At 40.9% G+C, this 19,735-nt stretch overlaps 1 protein-coding gene across 1 annotated transcript in view; it reads right to left on the minus strand.

Moving 5' to 3' along the window:
* LOC108747070 overlaps positions 1 to 19,735 on the minus strand; it is a 158,170-nt gene that overhangs the window by 37,843 nt on the left and 100,592 nt on the right. The window contains exon 4 of the mRNA XM_018484323.1: positions 66 to 1,934. Within this exon, the coding sequence (XP_018339825.1) occupies positions 66 to 1,762 (1,697 nt within the window). The 5' untranslated portion in view covers positions 1,763 to 1,934. The remainder of the gene's footprint in view (positions 1 to 65; positions 1,935 to 19,735) is intronic.

The raw sequence follows: 19,735 nt of genomic DNA on the forward strand, positions 1-19,735 counted from the left end.
GCGCGCGCGTGTGTGTGTGTGTGCGTTTTTACAATTTCTTAGCATCTTAGGTAGTGAAAGCATACCTTTTCTCTGGCAGTTTGGCACCCGCGCCGGAATCTCCCGACGTCCTTCCGCCCGAGTGACTGGAATCCAGCGTGCCGTCGAGCTCCATCGCCTGTTGAAGATTCGTCAGACTCTTGTAACGTATGTTGAAGAGCGGCGAACCACCCTTGTAACCCGGCGGCGTTTCCTTCAAGGGCGACGCGCTCTTCTGCCTCATTAGCGGTCGCCCGCGCTGAGTGCCGCTGTTCTTCACGTAGAGCTTCGCCAACGGCGGCTTCTCCACCCGCGGCTGCGGCGCTTCCTTGACCGCGCGTCTAGTCCGCTTCTCCGCTTGGATCTTCTTCGTCGGTATCGTCTCGATCGGCGGTGGTTCCGGTCGATCGTCCAATAAAGGCGTGATCGTGACCGTTACCGGCGTCAACGGTGGAGTCAAACCTCCCTGGCCGGCGGCGAGAGGACTCTCGTAAGGCGACCTGACGCTCTTCGGCAACGGCGCGAAGCCGCGCACGTAGTCATATATTTGATCAATTTCGTCGTACTCTTCCGTACAGGCTGACGACGGTGGTATCCTGTTCTCATCCCGGTACCCGGAGTGTCCGGAGGACGGCTGATGCCCGTTGCTGTGATAGTGATGATGATGATGATGATGATGGCTAGCACTGCTGTTTCTATGGTGGCTCAACGGTGTGTGATCCGAGTTCGTCGACGGTCTTCTGAGGAAGCCCGAGCCACTCCTCGTCTGCCTGGAGGGCTTGCTCTCGCCCAGACGACCGTCCAACACATGCGACCGATCAGCAACGTCGGCAACCAGACGGGAGGCGCGTTCCACCAACCTCGTGAACTCCTGCATCGACCTGAGCGCCTCCTCGTTTCGCGCCTTCACCAGCTTGAGCGGCGCCGCGAGCGGCAGCGCGACCGCCGCACCTTCCCTCTGCAGCGGCAAGGCGAATACGTGCTCCTCCTCGAAAGTCGACAGCAGCCTCAACTCGGGCACAAATTGTGACGACGACTTGAGTCCTCGCGGCGGTTGGCCATGCACCAGTCTCACGGTGAGTGGCAGACGTTTGCTGAGGAGCGCCTTGGCGGTGTGCACGCCGCTGATGTTGTCCTCGCGAGCCAGGGCGCTGAAACGTCCACGTTGATCCATTCCAAGCAAAACGCTGTCGCCGTGACAGTCGACGCAGCGCAGAAACCGGCCGCGACCGGGTAAGGCCACTTCACCGGCGGTAACGATCGTCTCGCCGGCCGCGAGGGTCCTCGTACCCTCCGGTACCACGATACCCGACTCGTCGTCCACCCGACAGGCGATGCCGCGCACGGTCTCGCGCACCAGAGCACCCTCCTCCGGACATCTGCGCGATAACTCGCTCACCGACTCGATGCCGCGCACCGCTCGGCCTTCCTCGCTCAGGATCTCGAAGTAGCCCGCGTACGAGTCCGGTATCGCCAGTCTGGGCCCCACACCGACTACCCGCCGGCCCTCCTTGATCTTCACCGCCTGCGCCACGATTTTACGCCGACGGCCGGCCGATATCAGCAGAGCGGTGCTCTGCAAGCTGGGTGCCGGTAGGGTCGGCACGCCCAGCCCGCCATACTGGCCCTTCGTGATCTTGATCACGGCTGGCAGACGGTACTTGGAGACGAACTCACGCAGGTACGTCGGCTCCTCGGCCCAGCGTGCCGCTGCGACGACGATCTGACCGTCGGTCGCGGCCATCGCGGTCGCTCGGCCGGCACGGCACGGCACGGCGCGACGCCTCCGCGATCCCGCGTCCCCCCGCGCGAGATCGGGCCCGAGAGAGAGAGCGAGACAGGGCCCCAACGATAGCTGAACGCTACTGCTGCTCCTGCTGCTGCCCGCGTGCTGCTGGCGCGCCTCTATGCTCCATCTGCAAGCGAGAGAACGATCGCGCTTTAAATACTTTGCGTGGCGTACGTCTTTGGGTGTGTAGGATAATGAAGACGCATGCGTATGCGAGGCAGGCACGGTTCTTGGAAAATATTCCAATTTCATCTCTAATCTCCTAATTTGCTGATAACCTTCAAAGATATTTTCTTCCGGTCGATTAAAATATTGTCATTAAAAACGCGTTTCACGTAGAATCGTACCGTAAGGAGATCTACGTGTAAATCTTCTCTTATAGAGAATATAAAATATATAGATTATAAAACGCAGAGTACGCGTATAATTTAGTTCTATCCATACTCTACTTGCTCATTCATAATAATATAGATGATAATAATAATTAATCCTGAAGCTTCTGTTAGTAGAGCTCGTATATAACTAATCTCCGTTGCGAAAATATGAAAGGTGCCCGCCTTTACCATGTTAATTTCGACAGACGAATGTCTGCCTTTCGGCACCGCTCGCCATTTCCCCACCCGTTTGATGCACTTTTAATGCATCCTTTCCCACGTGGAGCACAGTTGCGCACTATTGCAGTTCCGTGAAGCATCCCGCGCGAGAGCTAATGCCGATCCATGGCTATAATATGCGCAATGACCCATCTTGTCATTAGTCAAGTTCCAATTATGGACCGGTTTCATAATTTCCGTAGCAAGGGCAGTCACCACTCGAAACTACGAATGGCAGGTAATCAGTACCGCGGGCAATGCCTTTGCATCGTCGTTGCCTTCCCTGAAGATCATCATTCGCGGAAAAGAGATGCGAAACGATCATGAAAAAACTTCATGAGAAGCAAAATAAAATTCGTATATCAACGCTGTTTCAGACGTTAGAGAAGCAATAATAATCCAATCCTTTCATTAAGTAATCATTTTGTTATTTTTTTACTTTTCTGTCTATCAAAATATAAATCAATCCATTTCTGTGGTTGAGTTGGTTAATTTCAAAATAAATATCATCTATTAATACGTATGTATCTAGCAAATAATAAACTAAATTTAAGTCAAGTTTAGTACACGTTCTTGGGTTAAAGTGTTTAACTCCATTATTTCAGTTAAATTAATAACATATTAAGTAAGAGCAGTGACGATGTATAAAAACACTTAAAAATGACTCACATTAGGTAAGGGCATAAAAAATAATATTTCTTCTGTACAAGATGACATCAGTCATAACGTAATCATAATTCAAACATAAGAAAATAGTTCGCGAAACATATATTTCGATTAAGACAAAAAATCGTGACCTCGTTTTGCGAGTAGTGGAAAGAATGGATTGAGTAAGAATGCAATTCGCAGTAATAACAGGATACCAGATATTTATGGAGCAACACGACGCGATGTTCGTATAGCCCAGAACTTTGTTGTAAGCTATCTGCTAAACAAAATAGGCATGATGCGCTCGCTGGATGGGTGTGCCTATGATTGTTTCGCCAAAGAGAATCTCGTCCGAGGAAAATAACGGTTATGATTCTGATCGTCGCACTACGATCTCCGGTATCACAAATAAGCGGTTTCACGCTTGCTTAGATCAACACGGAAATGTCAGTGGACGGTGACAAAAAGATCGTCCTGAGAATTTCTATTACCACAATGGTCCGTAAAATATAAAAGGTTTATACGCCTTTTATTATATATGTATATGATGGCTTTGTAATAATTTATAGTGCAGCAGACCAAATAATAGTACATTGCATTTATAAGATCGAAGCAGATGTGAAATGTAGGAAGCAGATGAAATATGTGGATTGAAGCAAATATAGTATGTAAAATATAGGAAACGGAGAAATTTCCTACACGCAGATTTTTATCAAACACGGAAAGTACTGTACACGGAAAGAACGAATTTGCTGAAATATCTAAAAATTGAACTAATACATTAATAGAGATCTGATTATAATTTTCTTAGTCCATAAAAATATTTGTGTAGAAAACTTAAGCATTGTGAGCAATGCTGCGAAATATTTTTTACATTCTAGCAATCAGCTTGAATGTCCTACATAGTTATATATTTTAATAATTTAACGAATTGTATTTTCAAATCTATATCTAGCTAAACTTTCAGACACTTCAGCAAAATCGTTCTTTCCGTGTACAATGTCATACTTTGGCAGAAAACACGATTAAGTTACAACAAAAGATTGTAAGAAAATCTTAATAAAAGCTTGCTGAAATATTTTTAGTTTCTGATAAACGGCTGCATGATTCGAGAGATAGTTGTGCTAACTTTGAAGTTTGACGAGACTCGCTTGGAGTAATTCATAACTGCGATAGCTCACGGTTATTACGTTACATTAAGACAATATCTATGTGCGCCCGACGAAACATTGTTGTCCGTTACCTAACGAAGCGCATGCATAGGTGTACGTGGGATGGGCGTGTCGACGATTGTTTCGGATTTCTCCAAAGAGGATCTCGTTGGAAGAAAGTAACGATCGTGACTCGACACCTGGCGAGCATCAACTCGGTGGTCTGGATTAAACGATTTCGTGAACCAATCTTTTGTACATTGACGCGAAAATTCCAACACGCCGCAGCCAGAATCCTAAATAACAGATCTCCTATCTGTTATTCACATTTTCTCTTTTTCGTAAAATATGTTATGCAAAAATGAATGCATAACGTATTATAGAACAAATGGAATTAAATATATTGGATTTTTTTTAATGAAAAAAATCTAACATTATTTTTAAGCTTTGCGAATTAATAGATTTTGTATAACACTTAAGAAGGTTCTCGCGCTACTTCCTAGTCAATGGACAGTTTATTCACAATAATACGTAAAACAATTAAAATAATGGAATAAAAAGATTACTAATACAATACCTTATGCCATCATACATAATTATTGTTAATTTTATAGGTTACTAAATATTTTCAAAATGACAAAATAAAAGTTGTAAGATGTTCATTTGATATATACGCATCGTCCATTTGACATACGAGTATATTCTAGCTTTTTTTCATTGAAGAATTTAAAGTTCTTATAAACTGTATAGTTAATTTAAATGAAACTTTACGAGAACAAACTTAAGCGTTTACTTTATAATTATAACGATTTTTAAATTGCTGTGTTACACGCAAGTGTCTCATTTAAAAGAGAATAAGGTTATACCTTCAACTTGTGATGTAATATTCTCTCTATAAATTTAGAATTAAATATCTTCAAAATGATAAAAGTCAATGAAATTTTTTCTAGATATTATTAATATTATTAACATTTGTATTACATGTATGTTATAGACTTGCATATTTCATCAAATGCGAGAACCTCCTTAATTGATAAAGAAAATCATGGTTGTGAGAACCAGTCGCAATGATGCAATTAACAAAAGAATTTCAAGTTTAAAGTTTCTCATTACAATTATATCTATAATCTGTGGATACCGCGTTTCTCGTGAAATAATTGCGGACATAATGTCGCAGAGTCACTATGTTTAAATCCCGTTTAATAACTAATAATGAGATAAGATTGACCCCAGTATTTTTTCCTAAGGATAAATTTACAATTTTTTTTCTCGTGCAAACCGGCTTCTATAATCACGAAAGTGGTAGATGGATTAATTTTGTTTACGGTAAACCGTGCAACGGCGCTGCGCATAAGCTCCTTCAAGATGGGCCGCAGACAGTGCGAGATAAGAACGAGGTGACCAATGACCCGGGGCTTCGTGACAGGCGCGCCTCTAGGAAGTTATTCGACATACTACTTCACGTTCACCCCCTCTCGCTTCTCTTTCTTTCACTTCAAATACTTTCTTGGCGTGAACGTGCGCGTGAACTTCCGCGGTTACATCTGAGTGCAAGCGGTTCTTATTATGAGATCGGCCAAATCGATGATGTAATTAATGTGAAACTTAGTACCCACTAAGCGGACCGAAGCGAAAGTTTTGTTGGCGAATCAATGCTCCTATCCACGATAGGTGCGATAGTGCTTTTCAATAGATACTTGCAAGCGATATAATACTTTTATACCTTTTCAGAGAAAAACTCGAATCCCCCTACCGAGGCATTTATTCCCATAGTGGAAATATATTATATTTAATTTATTTGTACTGTTGGATATCTTTTTCACGATCTACATTGAAATTCTTACGGTTTACAAATAAAGATCATAAGAAAAATACATCCAAAAACAAAAATCCTTTTAAGCTTAACTTTTCTCAAACGACACAGCGTGTTCTGGTATATTATAAATAGGCGTGAAAATTTAATCAGAGCAAATTGTTTCATTAAACGTTCTGTAGATCGAGAAAGGAAAACAAATCTCTCGGCCTACGTTCATTTCCGTTTCTGCGAATGAATTCACGAGGAAACCCCTATTTCTCTCTTTACTCATAGCACGGATTTTTTTTTTCCCCCCCAAGACCTAAATTAACTTGAAATTGCGAGAGAAGATTCTATCTTTAAGGCATCATCTCCCCGACAGTTCTGGGGCACTCCGCGCGGACGAGTTTTCTTGCCGACCCGACAGCTCCTTCGACCGACGTCCGGATACGCCGCGCGGTAACATTACGAAAGCGGTCCAGCGGTGCGACCGGCCGGCATAATTGCACGTCACGTGCATATACCTAGGCATAATTAGATTAATGCACCACGAAATTGGATTAAGAAACCGAAGCCGACGGCCCCGATCCCCCCCCCCCTCGCGCCAGCCTCGCGAAAAGCGCTCAAGGCGGAACACGTTTCTCCCCCGAAACGCCACGGGGTTAATTAATCTTCGCCGGAGAGCGGGTGGTAAACGACGCGTCACGTACAAAGACGGAACGCGTATAAATCATTTCGAGTGCACGTCGCGTCGCACGGCGAGGCAGCGAGGCGGCTTCCGCGCGTAAATTGCGAGCGCTAATCGCAGGCCGGTTTAGAGAAGAGCACGAAACCACCGCTACGGAGAGAACACATCTTGGGAATTTTGCGCTAAAAGATTCAAGAGATTTAAGTCGACATTGCAGTCGACAGTCGGAGATATCTTTAGAGATTCTGGCAAGTAACATTTAAATTTTTAACACATCGTAATTTGAAACCTTCATCCTTTTATCTGAAATAACTGCTAAATTAGCACAGACGTAACAAGAATGAACCACAAATTCCTATAAGGTTTAGAAAAAAATTAAGTATAGTTTGAAGCATAAATCGCGCTCTTTCTCTCTTTTCCTTTTTTATTCCTATCTTTATATTTCTTCATTTTTATTTTGTAAATATTAATATTCTGGGTATCATCTTTTCATTTTCTTTTTACTTATCATTTTTGCAATCTCAGAGGTCTTATCCACGAATAGATCTTTTAGTCTTTATCTATTATATTAATCTATCTAAAATATTGACTTGAAGAGAGATGTTGTTGAAAATTGAAGAGTAATACCGATATGTTCAAGTCTTTCTAATAAAGAAGCTAGGATCGGTATTTACAGTTCGTTCTTATATTTAAGACCGTCTTAAATATAATTTCGAGATGTCGCAAGCCAATCAGAACCATATTAGCATTTCAAGACATTACTTAAGACGTTCTTGTAATAAGAACGAACTGTGAATACCGGCCTAAGATCAGGAAAAAATGAGCAGTCTAAACCTATTACACGTTTATGGAAATTGGACAAACAATCGGATTCTCGTAATCAATTTCAGGAGAAACGAAAGGACTGTTCTCAAGAGTCGACGTCCTCGTATCACCGATATTGCAATCGATTTTTGCAGACGGCACGCATTCCTCAGTGAAGTAGTTACGACTGCGATAAAACGACACGTCGAGGGGTTGTGCAGGTATACCGTCGATCGCGTCGTTACGCATATCGATATGTACGCGCGATAGCGCGCGATTAGAAGCGAAAACAATCGGCGCGTAGCCGGTGTCGAAATCCGCCGTCGAGTAGACAAAAGGAGTACGACGGCGCCGTAATCGTTGTCGTCGGTGAAAGCCGCGTGGTGTCGAGCTGCACAGTACATAATTCGAGGGCACATCGATAAATCAGCTGGCGTGCGAAAGAGCAAGATGGGTGGAGGGGTAGGGAAACGTCGATCGTTGCGACACGGTTCGTCTATCGGTGGGCGACGACCGGCACACACATCGTCATTAAGATCAACGAGCGTCGATAAGTAGCTCGCTGTGCATCCGGTACCGCAATTTACTATATTCTTGAGCGATTTCTTTCTGTTCCGTTCGTTTTCAAATCGATTTTTTTTTTTTATCTTCCCGTAAAACTTCACGTGATCCGACATGGAGATAAATTTACCCGTAGCAAAACGATCTATAACATTTTTTTTTCGTGTATTTCAATATAATAAATGTAATAATAAATACAATTATTATGTATTTATTTATCTGCATCTCTTATTTAATTACTTGACTTTTAGTTATTAAGCGAATTAACAAAAAAATTGTACGGCTTAATAAACTGAGAAAGGGAATGTTCGATGCAAGAGCATCGCGCGGGAACCGATCATCGAGAATTGCCAGCAATCATTAACTAATTACACCGATTCACTTAATCGACAGGCACTTTTCGCGAAATTTCGAGAGGAACCGCGTGCCATCGGAACCGCGCGACATTCTACCCTTTTTTTCTCGCTCGACCCTTGACTTGGTCTCTGCATCTTGGCAGCTACCTCCTGCAAACCGTAATAACTTCCTCATGAACGAGCAAGAACGCCACCATCCATCATTCTGTGGCCCACGGTTCTCAACCTTCGACAACGTCTCTTGTTTCTGACCTAATAAATGTTTTTCTCGCGTACATAGTATATCTATTAATTCAAAATCTAAACATAAAAGAGATAGAGAGAGAGAGAGAGAGAGAGAGAGAGAGAGAGAGAGAACTATAAAATAACACATTTATGATTTATGATAAATGATATCTTTTAATATATTCAAGTGACGAAATATTAGACTCTAAAGTAGACGCTAATTAATATATATTAGACTGCTGGAACGTTTATGAATATATTCGTATTAATAATGTATTTAAAGTATGAGAAATTTCTGGTCAATATTTGAAGAGTCAAATATGTCCGAGAGAATATTTAACGATGATCATAAAATCCACTGTCTCAAGGTCGAATATTTTCATAAGAATAATCGCTTCACGAGTAACCTCCTTAAAATTCCACACCGATCGCTCAAACGTCTCAATAATTACTAATTGGGAGCTGATTCGCCTTTAAAAACTGGTCGCACGTTGTCCATCTCGGATCGACTTGTCAATTTCGATTCGGCGATTGTAACAGGATCCCAAATCTCTTCTTTTCGTTTTGATTCATTTTCCCTTTCAAAAACTACTATCAGATATTTGTCGAATATATTTTTTCTTTATTTCCACACAACACGTAAGATCCATTTTAACGATGATTAACAAAGCAACGCAATTAACAAAGCGAACGTAAATCATATTATCTCATTTGTATGATTACATCTCGTTAAAAAAATTAATTAATTGAAAAAAATACGTATATACATTTTTAAATTAATTTCCTTCAGATTTCCATTATTCATAACGACTAAAGTAAGAGACTCTAATTTCACATATTCGCCCGCTTATCCGCGTATTTTGCGCCTCTCAATCCCACTCCTGCGCTTTACACCGCGAGATCTTCATCGAGGGAGCGATGATCGCGCAATCTTTTCACGTCTGCCTTCTCCCGGCCCGCTTTCGTGGAATGAGCACCGCTTGCAGGGACGAGTACAAATTAATATTAAATTGAATTATAATGACAGTGTTTACCGAGGGGCAACACAGAGCCGCGCGCTGGCTGCACCGGCAGCCGCTATTCGCAATGGATGGCACGAACCCTGCACAACCGCTCCTCTCGTCATATTTTATGCAATGTACATTAACACTGCCATGCCGCATGCTCGTGCATGCACATGTTCGTTAGTAGCCGCTTTTACGCGCTAAGTTAGAATGCAAGCGACACACCGACGTGCGTTTCTCGTTGCGACGCCGACATACTGAAAGGTTTTTCACCGTGTCATAGTCGCCGCTATGAATCAATGGACGAAGTTCGACTATGGACAAAAAGGTATTCTGTACTATTTCTAAGTAAATAGCCTTTCATCCGAACGAACGATCCTAATATCTTCAGGTCCGCGTTCACGGTTGCCTACGTCTGGCCTTCATCGTGTGTCAAATTCTTAATCGATATAAAGTCTCGTGACTGGCTGCTTATAACTGCGACGCTTAGATTTCCTGCGGATACCTCGTAGATACTACAGAACTGAAAACGTATGAACAAAGAGTATATTCCGCTCGTATGTTTTTTTTTCCAAGTAAACAGCTTTTATCTGAAAGAGCAATCTGCCTTAATATATCTTTAAGTCCACGTTCACGGTTGCCTTTGTCCGTCTTTTTCATATCAAGAGTTCTCAATTGACCGATATATAGTATATAAAATCGTGATTGGCCGCTTACAGCTGTAACAACGCTTAGATTCCCTGCGGATACGCAAACTGAACTCTCACCTCATTTGTTCCACAGTACCGTTCTCTCCATCACTGTCGATACGTTGCGAAGTAGCGCACGTGCGCGATCGCTAATAGAAGAATACAAAGTCAGTTGAGATTGTTGAGAAGCCCAGTAGGAAAGCTGGCTATCGCGGAGCGAACGACCTCAAAGTCATCGTCGTTGTCGATAGACAATCGCTGACGAGCTTTCCAAAACCGTTGCGCAAAAAAATCTCGATGTCAGATCGATCTGTGACGCTGATGGAACTCGATATCGGCCAATTTATTAAACTTCACTTCGACTGTGCGCGACGAAATACGTTTCATCAGTGACTTTTGAAAGCGGTTTTCAAAAGTTACCGGACGAGATCGGCAATATGTCATAATGTCGTACATGGAACGATTTTGCTTGATTTGCTGCAATTTAACTGGATACAGATTTGAAAATAATTTTATCGGAGCGTCAAAATAATTACGTAGGACTCTGGAATGTGATAAACGCATAGCGATATTTCAACGACGAAATAATGTAAAAATAAAATTTTCAAGCGCCTACCATTAGAGAGAGATAATATATTGTAATTCATTATTCTTTTCGATCGCAAAAAGTAATTTAATCGCTTTTAACAGTGTATATTTATAGAAGAAAAAAAACAGTTTAATTCAAGTATCTGATAATTTAGCTAGATATCGATTTGAAAATAATTTTGTCGAGCATAAAAATAATTATATAGGAGTTCTCGAGCTAAAAAGTTTTCAGCAAAACCTTTTCCTCGTACGTAACATATATAACAACGTTCAGAACGAGAACAATGTAATGAGCCGGTTCGTTTAAAAATGCCTCGCAATTGCGCACGCACAAACGAAAAGTTTCTTCCAACGGGTTTTGCAGAATAAGGGTAATAATTTACGATTTACTTCCCCCTGCTTTTCAAGTGCACACAGAGTTAACGACGCGTTACCATCGCGATACTTTGAATATTAGCGGAATAGCAGATAGATCCCGAAGCGTTGCGAGATCCCAGATAAGGCATCTTGATAAGCGTTCCATATCGATTACACTTTCGAACGCGACCGCGCCGAGATTAGCCGATTAATTCGTGCTTAATGAGCTCATTTACACTATCGCCTAACGACGAGGCGCAAAGGAATACTGCTACCGTAATTACGTCGGGCGGAATCGCGGCTCGGGTATTCACCGTTGCGCCGAGATTTATGGTATCGCCCGCATTTATTGCACAACACGCGGCATGCAAGTGCGTAAATCGCGCGCGCGCGCGCGCGGTTCTTTTCTCCGTGCGCAGACGACACACACCGTGGTCATCGTAAATAATTACGCCCGTTTCCCGGGATTAATCGAGCGGGCTTAAACGAGAGCACCGGTTCACCTTGATCCTGAAATTAATGGGCACGGGCACATTGTGTGCGAGAGAGAGAGAGAGAGAGAGAGAGAGAGAGAGAGAGAGAGAGAGAGAGAGAGCACCGAGATGAGAGCGAGGGGAGAAAGATATCGGCGCCGCTCGCGGGGAAAGATATCGCGTACGGTTCATTGAGTTATGGCATCGCGCCAAGGGTGGATATAATCGTGTTTCCCCGCCGGGGGGAACACGAAGAATTTAATCACGTGCCGGTACCCGCCGGTGCGTACTCACGGTATGTGCGCGATATACGCGAGGACGTGCCCTCCCCCTCCCCCTCCCCCTCTCCCTCCCCCCCACTCCTTAAAGACGCGTATTAATCCATTATCGTAATTGTGTCCGCGAACGCGATTCTGAAAGAGCCGCTCTTCGCCGCTCTCTCGCCGGTGAAACAGTGTAACGCGTGTTATCGTCCGGCGGTATAAGTCACTCCCGGCGGTGTCCGGAATGCGGCGCGAAGTGGAGAATACGAGTTCCTCCTCGCTGGTATTTGTAGGGCACTAGGCGTGAAACTATCGTTTCTTTAATCTACTTCGATATCGCTGCGATTATGGCAAATGAGATAATATATATTTTGTGCGATAGGTAATTGGCGCCGTTAATAATTTGCTCGCGAGACGGGAAAAGTTTCCCGCATACGCGTTGCCGCGCGATGAGCAATTCGTGTAGCCGCGCTTATTGCACGTATTTATGTCTTTAACGATATATTCAGAGAAGAGATAAAGCGGGAGGTATAATTTTTACATAAATTCAAGTAAAATGCATTTTCTGCTACGTAATACAACTCTATTACCTCGGCGCGCGCTTTAATTGTTCAATTAAAATGCTCTTTCAAGTCACGCAAGTGACTCCACCACTCCAGTGGGTCACTTGGAGTTTAACACGGTGTAAAGTTATCGGCACAAGAATAAAAGCGAGAAATAAAGCAACGCCGTCTAGGACGCGGAGTAGGAACAATCGTAATTTCTCTTTCAACCAGAAATCTAGGCGGCACAAGGCTCGCCAAGCCGACGACTGTAACGACCAGTCCCCAGGTTGACATGGGATTGGGTCTCGAAAGCAAGGCTAGGTACGAGCTGAACGGTACGAGTTGACGCTACGAGTCGAATGGTAAGGAGAAACATTCTCCGAGGGGGAACTGTTCGAGGGACAGAAACAGCGAGAAAGAGCATTTCGCTTTCAAGTCTATTTCATAACAAAAGCCGCAGCCTTGCTGCGGAGTCTCGAAGTCTGCGGTCGGCGAGGGAGTAGAAAAAGGCGAAGAAAGGGGAGGAAAAAAAAAAGAAGATCGGTCCGTGCACCGTTGTGCACCGACGTGTATTACGTTTGTAGAATTGTTATCTTTGACCACGCGCCTGTTTTCTTCTCGCTTATTCTCTCTTGTGTTCGCTCATAAAATAGCATGTATGCACCTCGATATATTTATACCAGTTTTCCCTTCTCTTCTGAAAATATCCCAATCGAAAACCTATACTGACATCGCGAATAGCAACCAACAATTGGCTGCAGCAACCAATCTTTTCTTTCAGCGCAGTCTTCCATTTTCGGCAATTAGCCTTTTGTTCTACAACCTGGCTCTTTTTCGGCTCGAGCGAATTTGAATTCTTCCTTATTTTTCAATTTTTATTAAATAAAGGTTTTAAGTTAAAAAATTAATAATATAATATATAGAGAGATGTTGAAAAGTAACTTCAAATTTTTTGAAAGCACAGAAACAGTAAAACAATAGATAGACAAAGAAAAAACTCACATTACACGTGGATGATGATTCCCTTACCGTTATCTCTCATATTACTGTTATCCAAACATTATAAGTCTATTAATTTTAATATGTTTATTTAAATTCATTAATCTCTGTTTGACTTCCAACTCTATTTGGAATTCTCTATTTAGAGTTTTATTCATTTTGTAACGTTCTTTTAATACTATATTTTGTTTACGTCAAAGATTTACTTTGCTAAAGACAAATTGATTATTCAGCACACAAAAAATCGTGCACTGGATCGGATCGAATGGTCTTTCGCGGAGTCTTTGAGCAAAATGATACAAGATGTTTTCCGCAAGAGCGAAAACAGGGATTTCCTCGTCGTAGACTGATTTGACGATGACGACGTGGTGCAAGAAGTCATTCTCGTTCCTCTCGAGTTGAAGTCTAAACGGCGCAACGATAGGGAACACAAACCAGTCTCAAGTGTCTCGCTTCAATGATCGAAAATAAACACGATTACGTTCTCCGGAGACGTAGTGTTTGTTAATTGCTACCTAACGAGCGAGTTACAAGAAATTACGAGAAAGACAGAAGCGGAAGAGAGAAGAGAGAAAGAGATGCTTCATTGTACTTCTCAGAATTAAAAATAGTATAGGAGACGAATCGATTGTGATTTCACGCGATCGTAATCGTTCGGAATTTCGTAACGTCGAAGAATGTAAAGATCGGCCTTGCCTGATTTTTTTTCCTAAAAGACAGCTTTTAAAGAATGCATTTGAAATTGTGTGGATTCCTCTGAGCAATATTATTGCGATATTATCGCGATTGGAAAGTACACACGTCCTATATTCATATAATTGTGCTTTATCGATCTGTATGGTCCTGATGCCTTTCGCCGATCTATTGAAACCACCACATACGCGACGCGCAGTTGTACTTTCCAAGGTACGTTCTAAATGCAGGAAACGCCATGTAAAGTTAGTCGATTGTGACATTTATGCGTTGCAACATGTTATATTCGTATTACACTCTGTTATTACAGTGAATGCTATACCAATGTTTCTGAGACATAATGTCGCGGTAATAACTAACACTAACTAGAACATTATACTTGTATCTCTTTTACTAAAATTTCTGTACGGAGTAAAACACATTTTCTTAAAACGGGTCCACTCAAGTCCTCGTTAAAATTTTGTGTTGAATTTTTAACATATCCAAGTGTTAATTTAACATAATGTAATTACGTCATTTGAATATTTTATGTTACTGATACTCAACATTTCTCGTCAAAACAACATAATTTATGAATAAATAAACAAATAACAAAAATAATATTTTAAAACGTTACAAAAAATCTAAGATAAATAAAATATGTATTAATTTAACGTATTCTAAACGCTAATTTTATTGAAAAAATATATTTATATACTTCCACTTTATTTACAATCATCTTGTGTTAAATTAACACAAGAGTAGCAGATTTAAAAAACATGAAATGTATTAAATTTAACGTAAAATTTCGGACAATCTATATAGAGTAATAGAAAAGATATCTTACCAAACTGGCATAGAAAATTTATGAAACAAATTAATACTTTTACTCTCGTTTAGCGAATTAATATAAAAAAGACATTGGCACTTTTTCTGTACTCTAATTTAAAATATTTTTAATTAAAAAACATGTGCGTGACAAGATACATTTTGTTTTCAATGTCGAATGTATAATTCATAAAACTTTTCTATTTCCTACAAACTTCTTTGATATTGTTATAATATATGTTTATTAAGCTGATGCAGCCATTTCAGCACGATCTACAATATATTACATTTTTTTACTATTTTTTTGCTAATTTTTTGCTCCATTCCCAATTTTTTTGCTCCAGCCGATTCGCTAAAATAGCCCATAGCTGTGCTAGTTTACTATAAGACTAAAGTTAGCACAACCATAAAGAAAAAAAGAGTTTTTCTTCTTTGTGGCTGTGCTAACTTTAATCTTAAGCTAGCGCAATCATGAATTTTAGCGAATCGGCTGGAACAAAAAAATCTGGAATAGAGTAAAAAATTAGCAAAAAAATGTGGTATAAGTCGCTTAATTGCTATAAGTGGTTTAATTGTGCTGAAGTGGCTGTGCCAGCTTAATAGATTTTATATGTTATTGTACTATACACACATATCAGTTTTAATATTGCAAAAGAAATTAATGTGTCGTAAAACGGATGCGGAGGCAAATGTGTATGCGTATCCTGCTTTACAGGTAGATTTAGACCTGTCACCAAGCGTCCGGTGTTGATCAAGTTCGTCCGCGGTGCGAAGTACCGATTACGTAGAAGAAAAAAATAGGTCATATGACATGAAACACGAATAGAATAGCGAAACTGCACGTAATGTACACCTGAGAGCGGTTTAATGATATAAAAAGGTGTATCGACACCGATCGTTAAATCGAATCTCAATGTAGCGATGGCGCCATACGACTTCGCTACTGTCCTAATGGATTATTAATGTTAATGTCCGCGGTATGAAAAGGTAGACTGAAATTACACGTTCTAAGCACACATTCCCTAAGGCGCGCGGAACATAATTCGTACTTGGCGTATTGGCGATGTTACGATTTCGTTTCGCATTGCTTCTCTGCGCACGAAACACTACCTCGTTCTCTCGTTTTGAACGCGCTACTGTGCATTACGTTGCAGAATGCAATATTAGTGAAGCGATAGTTCCCAACGAAAACAGCGGTGGATATAAAAGAGCGAGAAACATGCGTTTAAATAACACACGCATAAATCGGAAATTAAAGAAAGGGGACTATACGAATAACTATAAAAAACAGTTTGTCGCATGGCCGAAATGATGTGCTCGTATAGTGCAATTTGCTTATGCATATCGCCGATCATCGAGAGGCATCTATTTAATTTATTTGATATTTTATACTCGTAACGTGTACTTGAGGAATTTTAAGAACACGACAACGTATTCTGGGAAAGAGATTAAGTAAGGATTTAAGAAGAATATCCTCTTGCTTAACATGCTCTACGCGTTTCACGGTCCGATTATCATCTTGATCGCAAGGACCCGATCGAATACGCTCGGTCGATCGAAGCGAATTCGCAAGCGAATGTGCATGCAAAAAAAAAAAACGAGGAAGTTCCTCGATGCCTCGATCAGCCAATTAAGGACACGCTAACAGAGTCCGAAACAGAAGGGCCATCTACCTTGTCCTGTGGCATGTACTTTATTCTGCCCGTCACGCGATTTTTTATACACCAGCAACGGCATACGCGAAAAAACTCGGGAACATCCTTTTTTACTTGCTTACCAAATTTATTTATGTATTTATTTATCGGCCAGAATTTAAAGTAAAACATCTTAGCTTATAAATGCATGATTGATTATTTTGCATTATGTTCTTAATTTATAAATACGATAAACAAGTTATCTCTCATTTTTTTGAGACAACAAAACTTAACAAACAAAGTTTTTCAGAAAATAGATTCGAATGCTTTGAATCGTTAAAATTTTATAATATTACTTTTAAAATGCAATTTTGATGTAATAACTAATTATAGTCATTTTCGGTTGCCAACTGTATATATTGGTTGCTAAAACTATACATATAGTTATTATTACTAATACTATAGTGTAGTCATAATCATAATTATAGTAATATGCGCGCGCGCTATCATAATTACAAATACCAAACCATTTTTCTCTCAATGTATTCTCAATCTACTCTCATTTATAAGTAGTTCATATGTAATGACCATTTAATAGAAATCTCCGCAATTAAAAATAAATTCGTTCGTTTCTTCGTTCTGAAAGTTCTAACGCTTCGAGTTCCTCGCAGAGATATTTTTTATACTATTCTTTTTGCTCAGATACACGCTCGTCTCTTCCGTGGGAAAACTGCAAAGAATCCACCTCCGCAGATCGAATGTAACCGGATGAACAAGCGATATCGGGATCTAATCGAGACGTACGGTCGACTAAACAAATACAGTCTTCCGTGGAATCTTTGTTGCCGCGAAAGAATGGCCGAGAGGATACCTTACTCCATATGGTAAAAACACTCGGTTGAGGAATCGTTTATACGAAATAGAAAAGTTTCAGTAAAAAAATTAGATTTCTTTCTGAAAATGGCATGATATTTCATGCATAAACATTACATTATATAGATCACAAAATTCATTTTAAATCGAAATGTTTTCAATGGTTTCTGGTTAGCGCTTAAATCTACTTATATCCCAGACTAAAAAAGCCTGAAGGCATTCTTATTATTCACATCGAAAGAGTGATATAATAGTCACTAGGCAATCACTTGTCATGAAAGATAATCGAGAAGGCAATCGAGAAGAAATTCCGTTGTTAATTGATATCCTTAGGCACCACCCGCGTACCGTAATATTTGGAGTTCCGCTTATATAAACATATACATATGTTAACGGTAGAAGCATCGACAATGATGCAGATGAAGCAGATAGAACGCGAGTGCGGTGTAATAATCCGGTGCGGTTGTTTTCCAATTTCCGAAGATGCTATCTTCGACTGTGTTACACAGGAATTCCATTCCTTAGATCGAGTCGCGGTTGAGAAAAGGGAAATATTAAAGAAACAAATAAGAAGAAAAAAAAAAAGAAAGAAGATAGAAGTCGCCAGTGAGTGTCTTCTACTTCATATCTTAATCCACCCATGCGTATACAATCGTTCTACTTCTTCCTGCAAAAGTAACTTCGCTAGACAATAGCCAATCTATTCATCAAGTGTAGTACATAAAGTTTTAAGTGATAACGATAACATATAATTCAACGTAAAACGATATATCACATTTTTGCGTGACTAAGATAGTAATGGAAAAATCAGAACAAATTTACAAAATTTAACCATCAGACTCTTAATTTTCTTTTCGAAAAAAAGAAACAATTAATAATATTCAATTTAATTATGCAAACAATATAAAATCTTTAAAAAATGAAAAATTATATTACTTAATAATATTAAATATTGATTTAAAACTATAAAATTACAAAAAATAGGAGATATTGTACTACGAGTATCTTCAATTGCAGATTATAAATAAGAATAATGTCAAAGAGTAAAGGGCATATAAGAGTCAGATTCTAAAATAGAAATTTACTACATATATTTTAAATATCTAAAGGTGGCACAATCATGATGCCGAAGCATGTAATATGTACACAATTTAAATATGTAATTACACGGTCGTATTTTTATACGTAAATTTCAGAATCTGACTCTTATATAAAATCCCTTTACTTTTTGATATTATTATTTAATACTAAGAGTCCTTTACTTTCATTTTTATTTATATAAATAAGAAGTTATTTGAAACATTTGAGGAAACGTTCTCAAGGAACGTTTCAAAGATCAGGTCTGGTCACCCTTCCAACGAAGAGAATCGTTCGGTGGTTTAAACGATCGATCTCTCCCGCTGCGAAATCGTAGAGTACAGACTGGAGGACAGAGTGTGCCCTAGACCCCTTCTTTCGTCGTCGTCGTCGTCGTCGTCGTCGTCGTCATCGTCGTCGTCGTCGTGGTGGTGATAATGCTAATGCCGCTACGCCGGTGACTCCGCACGCTGGCGCGGGGTAAGAGATGTAAAACAAGAAGCACGAAGCCGCTCAACGCGAATCTAAATATAACTACGACGCGCAGAGAGGCACCCACCATGCGCTCTCTCCTGCGAGAAAGAGAGAGAGAGAGAGAGAGAGAGAGAGAGAGAGAGTCTTCTGTTGGTGCGCAACAACCTAACCGAGCCGCGATCCCGTGCACTCGAGCTACCTCTGCCCCGAAGAGGGACGAGCCGACGGCGACCGAAGGGAAGAAGAAGAGCGAGAAGCCTTCGACCGGTCAAAGGTGCAGGCGTTCTATACGTGCGCGTGTACCGTTCACGTTCTAGGCTGCCTGGCTAACTGGTACTACTTGATCGTTCCGAGTACTCGGTGTCCTCCTCGTATTTGCATCATCGACCGAAGATGCACTTCTGTTCGATCGCTACGATCGTTACCCTAGAATCCAGGTAATTTCAACGTGAATTCTGAAACGGTCGGTATAAAAATTCGCAGCGTTTCGTGGGAAATCGCCGTGGTGTAGAACGTCTTTACTTCTACCTTCGATGTTAGAGAACGTTGAAGAACTAGGATATACCACTGAGAAAAATGTTGAAATTAAATCGACAAATAGGCATTCGATAAGATGAAATAACATTTCTGG

The sequence above is a fragment of the Trachymyrmex septentrionalis genome, unplaced genomic scaffold (genome assembly GCF_001594115.1).
Source record: "Trachymyrmex septentrionalis isolate Tsep2-gDNA-1 unplaced genomic scaffold, Tsep1.0 scaffold190, whole genome shotgun sequence".
NCBI lineage: Eukaryota > Metazoa > Arthropoda > Insecta > Hymenoptera > Formicidae > Trachymyrmex > Trachymyrmex septentrionalis.